A 14,032-nucleotide genomic window follows, 5' to 3' on the forward strand; every position below is an offset into this window, starting at 1 on the left:
AAGTCCTTCTTATTGTCCCAAGTTGCCCCTTCTTCCAGGGTCAGAAACTTCCCTTTCTTCTCGGAGTTCCAGCCCAAGCTCTCTGTTCCAGCTGCTGTTTTGTGCCTTAAGATTCACTTCTTGAAGAATATCCAATTCCCTGATTCCTTTGCTCTTCAGGACTGTCTCCCAAGTGACTCTGTTGCTAAGCATATGCTAACCAAGGAAAAAATGGCATTTCAGATCACAGAAATTCAGAGACCCATGTTATCATGAAATATGAGTCTCTAAGTTATCTGACCTTGTCTGCTGGAAATTGGCAGAATCCCCAAAAAATGAGGAGGGGGAGTAGTTTATTTGACATCAAGAAGGCTTATTCTTTCATCTCTTGTGCATACCACCATCTACAGAGTATTAATGTTCATAAGATGCTGAAAGTTATGAATCAAGTTTGGTATATAATTATTTTTCTTCATCTGTTATCTGTGAAGTATCCAACTGCCTTTTCTGAGTCTTTCCATTCAGCACCTTCAGGAGACTACCCTGAGTACAAAGGAAATGTGACTTAAAGGCCAGACAGGAGAAAAAAAAGTAAGTAAGATATTTTTTATGCTTTTCCGTGATGTCTCAGACTATTATCTGAAGCCAAGGACTTCGGGGAAAGATGTCCCAGACAGAGGCACCATGGAGGAGGGGGGAACTGTCTGACTCATACTCCTTGCTAGGCATCTAAAGCACTAAAGAAATCTACATTCTAAACCTGAATAATTTCCAAAGATGCTGCAGTGGTTCTGCCCTCCAAGATTTAGGAAACCCAATCACAGTTAGAGTCCAACAGTCAAGTCCAAATGCTGCTAAAAGAGTTTATTAAAGACCATACTAACAGTTCTCATAACAATGGCACGTACAATGATTCAAAATCATGACAAATAGCGTGGAGTTTTGAAGAGCATTATTGTAACACACCATGGACAAGAACAAAGCAGATGTACTGTCTCAGAACTCTACAAGCAGGCCCATGAAATACAGGAGTCACATCATACAGCTACACAAGTGTCAGAGAAAATAGAAAGGAAAAAAAAAGTCATTCAATATGCAGTCCTTGAATTTATTGACAGTATTACAGTACTTTATGGGCAAGGACTGGCTTGTTCCAGCTGCACTTTCCAGAGCACAAGGGCAGCTGGAAAAGCAAAAATATCCCCAATAAAAACCCTCCAACAAACATGCCTCAGGTGCAATCACCACTCCAGACCTTCCTGCTTACGAATTTTCAGTCAGAAATTCTGACCTCCCTGCAACTACTTTGCTCAGGACAGTGTTTTGTTTTTTAAGAAAACAAAAGCAGGATGCTTCTTTAAGACAGTGCAAAAATATTTCAATGGTATCATAAGATTAATAACAATCAGCATGGATCAACCACAGCACGGCCAACAGCATCTCCAAGATCAGAAGCAAATGGACGTGCTGCCCCTTGACCAGCACTCCAGACTGAGGGCTTGCAGAGGGGAGGTGTGTTCCTCTCTCCCAAGCAAGCCACATCTCTGGGTTCATAGTGAGGAATGGTCTTAGCTACTCCAGGGTAATAAAATGCTACAGAAAGCCTGCAATATTAAATTATCCAATCCTCTGTCAAACACTAACAAAAGAATATTGAAGTGGAAAAAGCACATAGCAGCCATGTGATTTGTAATGGCTCTAACTCTACAAATCTAACGCTGATCCCTTCCCGACCGTGTCGGTCACGGCAGCCCGAGCGTGCCTTACGGAGCTGAGCAGCTTACAGCACCCCCACGGCCATCAGGGACTCACAGCAGCACGTGGGGATTTGCATTCTCCGAGACACACCAGCTAATTACAGCTTCAGCTTGCTCCTGGTGCGCTGCCTTTGCAGCTTTTGGCTACGAGATCTCAGGCTCCACCCCGGGCTTGTGGCCCTGGTCTCGCCTGCGCTCACAGCAGCACACCCATGGACATACATTCATTCGGTGTGCATCCTCAGAGCCATCTGCAACCTCTTCTTTGAGGTGTCTGTATATCATGTTGGCATAATCTGTGTCAGAAGATCCCCAGGCAGCTCCACAGTACATGAATTCAATGAGAGATAACTGTGCTTTGTCAACCCCCCCCAAATCATCTCCTCCCAATTTCCACACAGTTGTGTTTGCATCGTAGTGTGATTATGCAGAACCTTTTTAATGCCTGCCAAATTCAGAGGATAAAATCACAGTGCTGCATATCAACAAAACCCAGCAATTCCAGCCTCCAATATAAAATAATTTATATACACAAAGCAGAATTTACATGTTAAATAAGAAGAGATTGTCTCATTCTCTACGGTGTCTTACCCAGCTACTAAAAAATAAATAATTCACATCAGATTGATGGATTTGTTTCCTATACAGCACAGGTGCGCTATCGGAGCTGACAAAGACAACATGAAAAAACCCTTTTGCAATTAATAAAAGAATTGTTGAACACTTGCACATATTGGCACAAGGCAGAAGAGGAAAGGGAACATTACACAGCTCAGCTCAGGTGCCTTCCTCTGTGGAGCGGGACTCAGATTTCAGCTTCACAAATTCCTTGGCAACTTCATCATTGGTTCTCTGAGAGAGAATCCTCAGGATTGTGAGTCCAGTCTCATCCATGTGAATCCTACGCCCGAGGGGGCACCAGCAAGCACAGCTTCCTTTGTCTGCTATGTCTCTGAGCTGCATCACTGCTATCCCCAGAACCCGGTCCTCCCGGGCAAAGCAGTAATCCTTCACACAGACTTGGAGCTCGTAGGCATCAGGGCCATCTTCATTCCCCAGGATGCTGAAAAACACATACAAGTTCACTTACAGTGTCTGGACTGCAAAAGGTGCCAGCACCTGACAGGAGGGCTCTGATAAGTCACAGAAAACTCCTTTCTACAGAAAACCCTGGTCAGAAAGAGAGAAGTAAAACCTGCAGCATGTGGGCATTTTTGCCAATTTATAGCAGCTAAAGAAAACCTGATTACTGAAGAAATTAAAACAAGCAACCCCTTTCAAGCTGCATTTGCAACTTGTGTGTATTTGTGTGTGTGTGTTAAACTGTGAAATGAGAGGAGGGGGAAACATTAAAGCCATGCTAATAGATTTTCAACTCATGACTTTAAACATTTCTGCTTCTGCTAAGTGTGGCTTCATTTCAGAATTACTATTTTAATTAGATTAAGTCTTTGTTAAAGATTCAGGACCTTCCATTAATGTGAAAGCTAATAAAAATAAATCCCCAACCCTTCTGATGTTTCTAAAATTAAAAGAATAAAAGGAACAAAATCTCTTCACTGAGAGGAAGCCTGCCTTTCCTCAGAGAATGGAACAATTATATGAACACTCCCTTCTCCCTGAGACATTTACAGCCTTTTGCTGGTCAGTTCTCCTCATCTCATTTTTATATGTACAGCTGAGAGAGCCCAAGCCTGCAGCTCCCTCTGTTAAGCCTCCCAAGAAGGAATATATCCTTGTAATAAGGAAAGAAAATGGAATAAGAAGAGATCAATACTCAATGCAGAGAAACACAGCAATTTTAGTAGTGCAACTTGCTACCAGTTCCAAGGGCTGTATCCTTGGAAACAAGTTCTGAAAGCATGTCCCACAGGTCAAATTGGGATAAAAACACACATTAAGATTAAGAAATAAATAAAAATGAACTTTTAGCCTCAACTCTACCAATAAAAAACGCGAAGTTCATTAAAATGACAGAGCACAGTAAAATGTGTTCATAGGACACACAGAGCATTTCAGAAGGCAACCAAAGGACACTGCTGGTAGAGAGCAAACCTCTGCATCCCACCTGCAGCAAAAGCTACCATAATCCAGCTTTTCTGCCCAGACACCAGAGACAGTACCAAACTACTGGTTCATGTACTCTTCTTGGCCCTGAGCAGGCTGTCTGGGGACTCTGGAAAACCCTGTCTGTCCCCCTGCATCTGCACTTGCCATGCCAGATCCTCAGGATATTTTTATACTTATTTTCATACTATTTTTCATACTATTCATACTATTTTTCATACTTACAAATGAAAGGTTTCATTGTACTTTGGAGCCCAGTTGTTGCTCTTTGACTTGGTTGTGAACTTCCTCTTCTTGTCACTCTGGTGGGGCCCAATCATGGTGATTTCAACAAATGGACGGAACATGCCAGATGTCTGCCACTTCAGGTCATTGGCTGCCACAACTGGAAAAGAGAGTCACAACCTGGTTTACAGCAAATACTCATTTGTACTCATTGCCCTGGACATCCTTTAGTTCTGTCCTGCTTTCAATTTCTTGTTTCTAACTCAAAACATCACAGTGTCACAGCACACATGGACAGGACTACATTGTAATGCAGGGATATGCTTTTTTTGATCTAGTTTAAGTTCTGTGAAGGGAGTTTAAAGTTTGGGACAGTATGTAACTTCTGCCATACAGATTGTCTAGAAATAAGCCCAAGAAAAGCCATTTTTGCTGCTCTGGGCAGGCTGCCCTGACAATTCCATGCTGATATGACCATTATGTGTCGGGTAAGAAAAAAAAGGGGCATTTTGGAGGCCAATGTTAAAGTCTCTGTTGAAAAGGAAAGTGGGACTGCAGGTAAGACAAACAAAGCCCATGAGCTGCAGGTGGTACCAGGATCCAGAACTATTAGCTTTTAATTCTCATTCTATCTCAGGTCACTCCAGGGAACAGACTGAAGCAAAGGAAATAGCTCTGAAAATCAGCTTTTGCACTTCAGTGTAGATTTAGCCAGAAGAGAGGCCTGAAGAACTGTTCATATAAATCTTCAGAGGAAATTGAAGTAGTTAAGTATGCTGTATTCAAGCAAAGGAGATGGAGGAAAAGGAATCCTGGAATGAATCACCGCTTTGGTTATTTCCAGAGAGACTGCTCAGGAGCCAGGGTGGCCTTCAGGATGGGGGAGAGAAGCATCTGAACTCTCACTGGCTCTGTAATCTCTGTGTGTACACTGAGCAGTTTCACAAGATCAGCCTGCCCTGTTCTCTGCAGCACAGACTAAACTGTGGCGCCTGGTGAGAGCCATCATCTGATTTTTGTTTACTTGCATGCATTGCTGCCAATAAACAACTGGGCTGTGCACTGCCATGTCCCTGGCTGGACAAGCTCATTTGCTGTTTCTCTGCATGTCCCTGATGTGAAGCAGAGAAAACAATTCTGGCCTGAGATCCCATGAGCTAGACACAGAAATACCCTGACTGCCAGCTGGAGATTGGCCCTGGCGAGCCTGAGCAGCAGCACGTGCTTTGCCATACCTTTCACCGTGACCTTGTGCTCCCCAGTTCCTGGGTGGGTGTACAGGTCGATCTGGATGGACACTTCTCCCACAGGATCATCCACACCGGAGCCTGTTGGAAGAAAATGGACACCCCCCCATGCACACACAGATTACTGGTCATTGGCACAAGTCTTTATGGCCTCAGGAAGACAATGTGGTGTTTTCACAGCACACCTCTCAGAGCTAGATTTTCAGTCACAGCAATACAAGATAACATCAGGCTCACATGCCCAACACACATAAACACCAACACTTCTTCCACTCCACCAAAGATTGCATCCTATTGAGAACACCAGTGAAGATTTTTGAAGAATTTAAAAGGTCTAACACTCAACAGCAGACCTTCACAGGGAGCAAGGATTTTTCAGAGGTTCCTGCCAAGCTACTGTGTATACATGCAGGCATTCCAGTGGTGGGCATTGGCATTCCTGTCTGCTCAGGGAAGAAGGGAGGACAAAAAAAATCAAGAACAAACGAAAAAGGAGGAGACGACATCACACAACAGAGGAAATATAGGGAAATATATATATATATATATAGGTATTAGTGATTTGCACAGAGCCACAGTGCAGTCTCACCCTCCAAGAACCTTTCTGCATGTTGTACATCACCTAAAAGTTGTCATCCTGACTGTTTATCTGGTTCCCTTTGGAGGATGAAGACAATCCCATTTTTGTTGTGCATCAAAAATGATGAGAGAGAAGCATTCACAATTTGCATGCTTATTTCCCTTTATCAATTAACAAGATGTAGCTTCAGAAGGGAAAGATACCATGTTCGTAAAAGAGGGAGATCTCGTGAACCTTACAATTAATATATTATGATTTTTTTAAACTTTTCAACTTTTAATCATAATTATCATCATGTAATACGTGAAAATGACATTTTTCTGGGTAATAAAATTAAGATGTCATGTAAATTACAGAAAACGACTTCTCTGCAAAATGAAAATCAAGTTTCGATAAGAGAGTGAGATTGATTTGACTTTCTCTTTGATAACTGCCTGACCTCAGTTTGACAATTAGCAATGCTGTTGTAATTGAGATACCTAGAGGGTAATTGAATTCCTATGAATAGCAGTTATTTTGTCAAATTTGAGGGTAAGATACATTACTAAGTGAAAAACTGGTCTGTTTGAAATTCTAGATAAGGAGATTGAAGGATATCATTACACAAGCATTTTGATGAGACTGATCTAACTTGTCAACTTTCACAAGAATGGTCTGCAGGCAGCAAAAACACTAAAAAAACCAAGAGGTTAAATGCCAACCTGTGCAATTCTCTGAGGAAAATTACATGCCACAGAACTAACTGTAGGCTGTGAAAGTCACATTAATATACCACTAAAAGTATCTGACCAACTAAAACAGAACCTCAAATTATTACCTCAGGGTAAGGTTCTCATTCTTGACCTGAGTACATTAAACAATCTTTAGGCTGCAACAAATATGGTCTTGAATGTACTGTTTCCTTCCCGCTTAGATGGGCAATACTGCTTTTTCTTTTCTGTATATGAGCACAGAGCTTTAAAACTGGTAGGTTTAATTATTGACCTGATCCATCTGATGGTGTGGGTCTGTCACACCGTTGTAATTTTCCACAGGAACAGGCAGAATTACCAACGGTGTGTAATGGCCACATCCACAGAAACAACAGCCACCAAACATTCAGGTCTTTATTGATCTTTACTGTAGGTTTAGTAGGTTATAAAAGAAAAGCTGATGCATTGGAAGAATGAGAGCAGAATCATCCCATTACCTTTGAAGAAGACAAAACCTCATATTACAGGTTTTTTTTCCCTACCTTCATTCTTGTCTTTTCATATAAAAATCTTGTTCTATGAACTGAATTTTTCAGAGACAAAAAACTACTCTGAAGATGGCCAACAAAAAATATTCTGAGCATGTACAGCTGTGTGCATACACATACTTGTACATTTAGTGACAAGCAGATTTAATTCTTGACATGAAAGCCTCATTGGTATTGCAATGCTGAAGGGTGAAACTACAGAACTGAGCTCGTGCAATGGGTTGTATATGTGTTTCATGTGAGATAATAAAAAGATTTTGGACAGCAAAAAATAAAGAGATGAAACACTGCAAGACTTAATATTTAGGGGACTCTTGGGCATCCAGACCTTTAGATAACTCCCCTTCAAGCCAGATGGTTCAAGCTTGGCCATGATCTTGAGTGCATACCCAGCATTCCCATGTTTTACAGTAGCCCTTCTCAGCAGACCACATGCATGCAAGCCCAGGACTTGAAAACACACACCCCACGGTAAAGGGTAGCGGAACAAGTCTGCAGCACCTCCCAAAAACCAGTTGATTTTCAAGACAGCTTTCACATCCCATGAATAAATCTCAAGCTTGGGAACAGGCTCTCAGGCAAGGTACAGACTTCTAAACCACACAACCTGTGGCTCAGTCTGTGGGATGCAAGCATTCAGTGGAAGCTCACTTCTACAAGGAAACTACAAGGAACAGGACTCTGGAAAAGGTTTCTGAGCATGGGCAAGATGACTTCAAAAGCAAGGCAGTTGGGTAATGTTGTTATGGTAACAACATTCATCTTGAACATACCCTTATCAGGAAGAATGTCCTCATTAGCGGTAAACCTTATACCTTTCCCATCATGCACTGAGACATGAATTCAAAAGGCAAGAAAGCAAGCAGGATAAAGAGAGAAAGTATGAATTACAACACAATTAGCAATGTCACTTAAACACAAGGCAAAAATTCTAGCTCTTAACAGACAAAACATCCTCCTAGATCTTCTGCAGCAGGATTTGGAGAGCAAGGCTGTCTGAAAGTAAGGCATAGTCTGGGTTAAAAGAGAACAGAATTTGTGCTGGAAAAACTAGAGCTCTGATCCAAATATGCAGAGCCAACATTGAGCAGCATAGTACCACAGAAGCCTACTCAGCAATAAAATGAAAGCAACAGCTACCTCACAAACTGGAAGGTGCAACCACTGAGCAGAGAAGTAAGAGAATCAAACAGCATTTAAATGATACTGCATGAAGCCGTGTCATCCCATGAGCTTGTGGCACTTATGCAAAGGGAAACCTCAGTCACAGAGCTCGAGTAAGCAGATATCAGCTGTAAATAGTAGTTCAGTCCCTTCTGTCCCTCCAACCCGTGTGCAGCTCTCCAGACCCAGCTGTGGTTAAAGACAAGGTTAAGCAAGTAAAATCCTTCTTTAGGCCCAGTTCTCGGAGGGAATCACACAATATGCAGAGTTGGAAGTGACCCACAAGAGTCATTGAGTCCAGCTCCTGACCCTGCACAGGACCATCCTAAGAGTCACAACTACCTGAGAGCATTGTCCAAACATCTACTGAACTCAGGCCTGGTGCTGTGACCACTTACCTGAGGAGACTGTTGCAGTGCCCAACCACCCTCTGGGTGAAGAACCTTTTCCTGATAAAACCTCTGATAAAACCTAAACCTTTCCTGACACAACTTCAGGCTGTTGCCTCAGGTCCTGTCACTGGTCAGCACAGAGAAGAGATCAGAGTCATGCCTTTCTCAGAGATATCCCAGCACTGATTCTGTAGATATTAGGTGGCATAGCTCAAATCTTTTATTCCCCACACAGGGTCCAAAGTTCTCAAGCCTACTAATGTACAAGATACGGATTTGGACCAGTGGCCTAGGATGCCCAGTACTTGCTCCCTACAAGTGCCTTAGACTAAGTCACAAAGAAATGTCATCAGTCAGCTTTGAGATTTAACTGATGATCTTGTAACGTGTGCTTATGATGCCCTAAAGCCAGAGCTTCATTCTAAGCTTCTTAAAAAATACATAAATACCCATGCACCCACTTCATGGCAGCCCTGTATATTCCTGCTTCCGAGCAGTGATGATCATCTCCCATTATCTTTGTGTTTCTGCCAAATACTTGCCCCCAATGAAGTTTAACAGTCAAATTAAGCATTGCATGAAGCTACTTTCTCATATCAACTTTGAATTTGTCACTTCTGTGACTTCAATGGAAGACTTTTCTTTCTCTAATTTTAAGTACTCCTGACTGTAGTATGGACTGCTGCACTTTTTTATCTTAGCTCAGCATGAAAATTTAACAATATCCACATTAAAAAATTGCTTCAATTAACTCATAATTTGAATATATAATGGAAAATATGTGCACAGAAAAGCAAAGATTGCAAGCACTCAAGTGTGCACTCAAGTTTACCATCAAAATGTGGACTGTGTAAGTGATGGCAACATTTACTAGGTTCCTGGAGTCCCTAGTGGATGTAGTAGTCTTTGACCTGTCTGGCCACTGGATGTCATCGTTGCTCTGCTGGGACACAGCTACAGGACCATTCTCCCAAAGGTACTGATATTTTATTTAATTTCAGTGTTTTAATGCGGTATGTTTCAACATAATGAAGACTACACTGTGCTGTTATAGGCAGGGATCATAGAATCACAGAGCCATCGTGCCTGGAAGAGACCTGCAAAGTCATCTAGTCGAACTGTTAATCCAGCACCACCAAAATCCTCCCAAAACTATGTCCCCAAATGCCATACTCAGACATGTCTTGTACACTTCTAGAGATTGTACACTTCTTCACCACCTCCCTGGGCAACTTATTGCAATGCCTAGCCACCTTTTCAATGAAAAAATAAATTCTAATACCTGACTTGAACCTCCCCTGGAACAACTTCAGGCCATTTCCTCTCATCCTTTCTCTTGAGACATGGCAAAAAATACCAACTCAACCCTCACAGCCTGCTTTCAGGTAGTTTCAGGTCTCCTCTGAGCATCCTCTTCTGATGCTACAACCCATCAAAACAAAATCAAACTTTCCTCTTTAGAAACAAGCCCCGATTTGCTGACACAATCTCTGAACTCTATACTGCTAGGGGAATGCCAGTATCAAGCAGCCTCATTTGCACAGAAGGGGAAGTATGCGAACTAGGGAGTGCTTCCCCCTTGATCCTGGGCTCAGTGTGATGACATCCTGGCATAGTCTGGGGGTTGTCAGCTCTCTTAGGCTTGGAAGGACTGAAAGAAAAAGGACCCCATGCAAAAAGACATGCCATGAAGTTGTATGACTTTGCTGCTGGGATTAAGTAGCTTAATGCAAAGCTTTTAATTAAACAGCCTGAAAACACAAAATTACCAGTTTTTGTTTAGACCCGACCCTTAGTAGCATCTGTCTCCTCTAAGTGAGAATAGTGACATTCACAGTCAGCCAGTAAAGGTTCTTGACTACAGACCAAATTATTCTGTACAATCACATGGAGATGTTCACATGAAAGCAATGAAATTAACTGTTTACCCGTCCAAATTCAATGAAACAGCACCACTAAGCCATAAGGCTTCTCAGAGAGTCACCAAACAGTTTGGTGACCCATCCCAGCAGCTTATTAATATGTTGTGATGATCTGTAATCATCTAGCTCCCACATACCCTGTATTGGCTACAGACAAAACAGTGCATTTGTTGCTCTCCTGTGAGACTTCTCCCTTTACAGGCAGCCTGTAGCTCCGTGACTCATCACACTGCTGTCAGCCTTCGTCAAGGCCACACGGGCTGTGCCAGCAGCTGGCCTGTGACACAGGCCTGTGACAAACTGACTGGTTTCTGCAGTGATGTCTTGCTGAAATGCTGCCTCACACCACCGTGCAAGCCTCAGTACAGTAACTTCAAATTTCGCTTAAGCCACCCACCCACATTAATTCATGAAACGTGACTGTTAAGTGAGGATTGCAGAGAAAAAAAAGACCACAAACACCCCAGGCCTTATGTTTCACATATTTCTGCTCTCTCCAAATGTAGTCATGGAGTGGCAAATAACCCCCTTTCCCTCTTTCCCAGTTTCAGAAGCTCCAAACTGTCACACTTTCAGAAATGTTACTGCCAACAGCATCTACAAACTGGCAGTACAAGGGAGAGAAATTATGAACAGAACCAAGAGCTCCATTGAACTCTGCCAACACAAAAGAGTCTTACCCTGAGCAGTCTGAGACTGGACAAATGTTTTGATGAGAGTGTCCGTGGTCTGAGTGTAGAGGGAGAGAGCATATCGAAGAGACTGTAGGTCTGGACTCTTCTCCAAGAAGGTTTTTTTCAGACCATTCCCACCAGCATGGAAATATTGCTAAGAGAAACAGGAAAGGTACTGAGCAGAATTGAAACCAGCAACCAACATCTACGTGCAGCTGTGTGTATGGATAGGAAACAGCTGGAAAAAATCACAGAACAGCTTCTGTACTGGAAACCCAGCTCTTAGACCAGCTGGTACCAACTACTCATGGCACTCCTCTTCCAAAGCACTTAAATATGAATATGCTGACTCCCAGCAGCCAGTCCCCTGAACCTCTTCAGGTGTACACAAACATGGCAGTATTCACTTAGAGCCTTTATCACTGTGACAGCAGGGACAGAAATGGAATCACTTACTTTGATTGTATCCAGTGCCAGATCCAGAACAGCACATTGCTTTGGAGTGAGGCTCCTGGTTTCTTCTCTCACCATATGATCCTGCAAACAACCATTGTATTTGACATGAGTGTGCTATCAGAGGCTGAAGGAAAAGGAGTGCCCAGTATCACCACTTTCTCCAGATTCATGCTGTATCTATGTGGTGACAGCACTAATTCAGCTGTTCAAGGAATGTTTAATGGAGTCTCTCAGAGTTGTTTATTACAGCTTAACTTGGAAATAAAGGAATTTTCTCTCTTTCTTGCAGGCACAGAAGACATAAATAAGGAAAGAACTGGACAAAGGTAAGTGACAATTTAAAATCACAGTTTGTGTGTCAAGAGAACCTAAACAGAAGCCTGCCTGCCATCATCATTCTAGAAAAGTCACAACAAAACTCTCCAGATACCACCTAAATCAAGGAATTCTGAGAACTAGGCATTAGTCAAAGTTGTTATATGTCTGTCATTTGTGGATTTTTTTAACTTTTCCAACTACAGAGGTCACTAATTCATTCTGTCATTTTTGGAAAAGAAGAAAAATGAAAGAAAATAGGTTTGCTAAAAGAAGACATTATTTCCATTAAGACCCACCAACTCTAACAGCAAAAAGCCAGTAACCACTTGGGAAAGAATGCCCTTTTCTGCAGTGGAAGCACATTACTGTTAGACTCCTGGCTGACTACAAGGATGTGCCATCCTCTGGCATTTCACTAAGCTGTTTCTCTCAGATGCTTAGTCTAGGTCTCAGGGGAAAACAGCATATTTTAGGAAGTCAAAGCTTTGTACAAACCCATATTCTAACTGATCAGCTGGAGGGTCAGGCCAGTTGACTTCAACTTGGGTTCTAAAACATTCATTAAAAAGATGCATGTAAATCAGGCAAAGACTCTTTATCCCTACTTTAAATATGTCACAGGGCCCCTAGACACTTTCCAGGAGACATATCTGCTCAATTGCTTCTGTGTAAAGCACATGTAGTGTGTGGCATGGTGTGTGTTTCACAGGGACAGACCTGCTGGCTATCTTGCAGCTTGCTGATTCTTCAAACTGCCTGGTGCTGTTTTCATTATCCACTGCAATCCATCTCTGCCTGATGGAGACAGGGCTCTCTGCAGTCTGGGGGCAGCCACAAGGCATTTGCCACACTTCTCACAGACATCTAGCTATCAACTTTACACAGTGAAGCCTTGGACTGCAGAGAAGATGCCTCTCAAGTTGTCAGTTTCTCAGACAAGATCACACCCTGCTTTCTTGACTAGCAGAGATGTGCCTCAGTGTGCCTCTTCCCCCACACAGGATGTCCCTGGTCTGGGGACTGTGTGCAGGGGCACAGTACTCGGTGAGCTGCAGTGTGCCTTCTGTTGTGATAAGCTGTCCTGAGGGGAGCAATAGCTCTCCCCCTTCTTCTGTGTGAGCTGCGGGTAATTCAATTGAAGATGATGTGGCTTCACACTTCAGTACACAGAGATGTCAGTACACAGAGGGTAAAGTCTTCTTTTCTCTGTCTGACAGTCAGATTAAGCGCAAAATCAGCCAGAGCCCAAGGCCACATTCATGGGAGAGGCCAGTTTAGTCAGGGTAGCTGTGCTCCCAAGTCAGAGCTACTTTCACATCTGCTAAAATGACTTTCTAGGCCTTCCTGCCAGATTGCCCCAACTGCCACAGAAACCAGGTGGTCAGCACTTTTCTCTCAAACACCTACAGAGCTCATTCAGCCCCACTGAGCATCCAGTCCACCCGTGTCCATGCTGTCAATGCACAGCAACACATCACTGCTTTCTCTGAGTTTCCCAGTGTCATTTTCTTCAACACATTATGTAAAAATAACCCAGAGACTGGACTGGTAATATTTGCATCTACTCAGAGATAAGCCCACAACTGTCATTCCTGTGCATACCTGCCCTCTGCAAATCCCACACTGCTCCCATAAAGAACTGTGCACACTGCTACCTTCCACTTCCCAGATTGCCAGCCAGGAGCAAGAAACAAATATTTACATCAAGTAATTATGCAAGTTCAAGCAGAAGAAGTAAAAAAAAAACAACCCCAAACAACCCAACAAACTTTTCCTGATCTCTCAGACTCATCCTTGTATTCTCCACAGGTATTTTCAGAAGAAACTCTGCAGAGTCAGAGCCTGGCTCTTTATCCTGAGGGCAGCACAAGGGAGAAGAGGCAGCTGCTCCCTGCTCCAGTTGCTGGCTATTAAGCAAACTGAGCAGAAAGAGTTTGATAATAAGTGGGAGGCAGATATGTGGCATCAAGAAGCCAGGTTTATGGTTGGCTTTCTGAGCATTTTAAAATAC

At 42.8% G+C, this 14,032-nt stretch overlaps 1 protein-coding gene across 1 annotated transcript in view; it reads right to left on the reverse strand.

The window, feature by feature from the left end:
- Nucleotides 1–834: 834 nt before the first annotated feature.
- UNC13B (unc-13 homolog B) overlaps nucleotides 835–14,032 on the reverse strand; it is a 207,796-nt gene continuing 194,598 nt past the window's right edge. The window contains exons 35-39 of the mRNA XM_058864730.1: nucleotides 11,704–11,784; nucleotides 11,254–11,401; nucleotides 5,264–5,356; nucleotides 4,029–4,188; nucleotides 835–2,799 (exon numbers count right to left, since the gene is read on the reverse strand). Coding sequence (XP_058720713.1) covers nucleotides 2,514–2,799; nucleotides 4,029–4,188; nucleotides 5,264–5,356; nucleotides 11,254–11,401; nucleotides 11,704–11,784 — 768 coding nt within the window. The 3' untranslated portion in view covers nucleotides 835–2,513. The remainder of the gene's footprint in view (nucleotides 2,800–4,028; nucleotides 4,189–5,263; nucleotides 5,357–11,253; nucleotides 11,402–11,703; nucleotides 11,785–14,032) is intronic.

The sequence above is a fragment of the Poecile atricapillus genome, chromosome Z (assembly GCF_030490865.1).
Source record: "Poecile atricapillus isolate bPoeAtr1 chromosome Z, bPoeAtr1.hap1, whole genome shotgun sequence".
Taxonomy (NCBI): Eukaryota; Metazoa; Chordata; class Aves; order Passeriformes; family Paridae; genus Poecile; species Poecile atricapillus.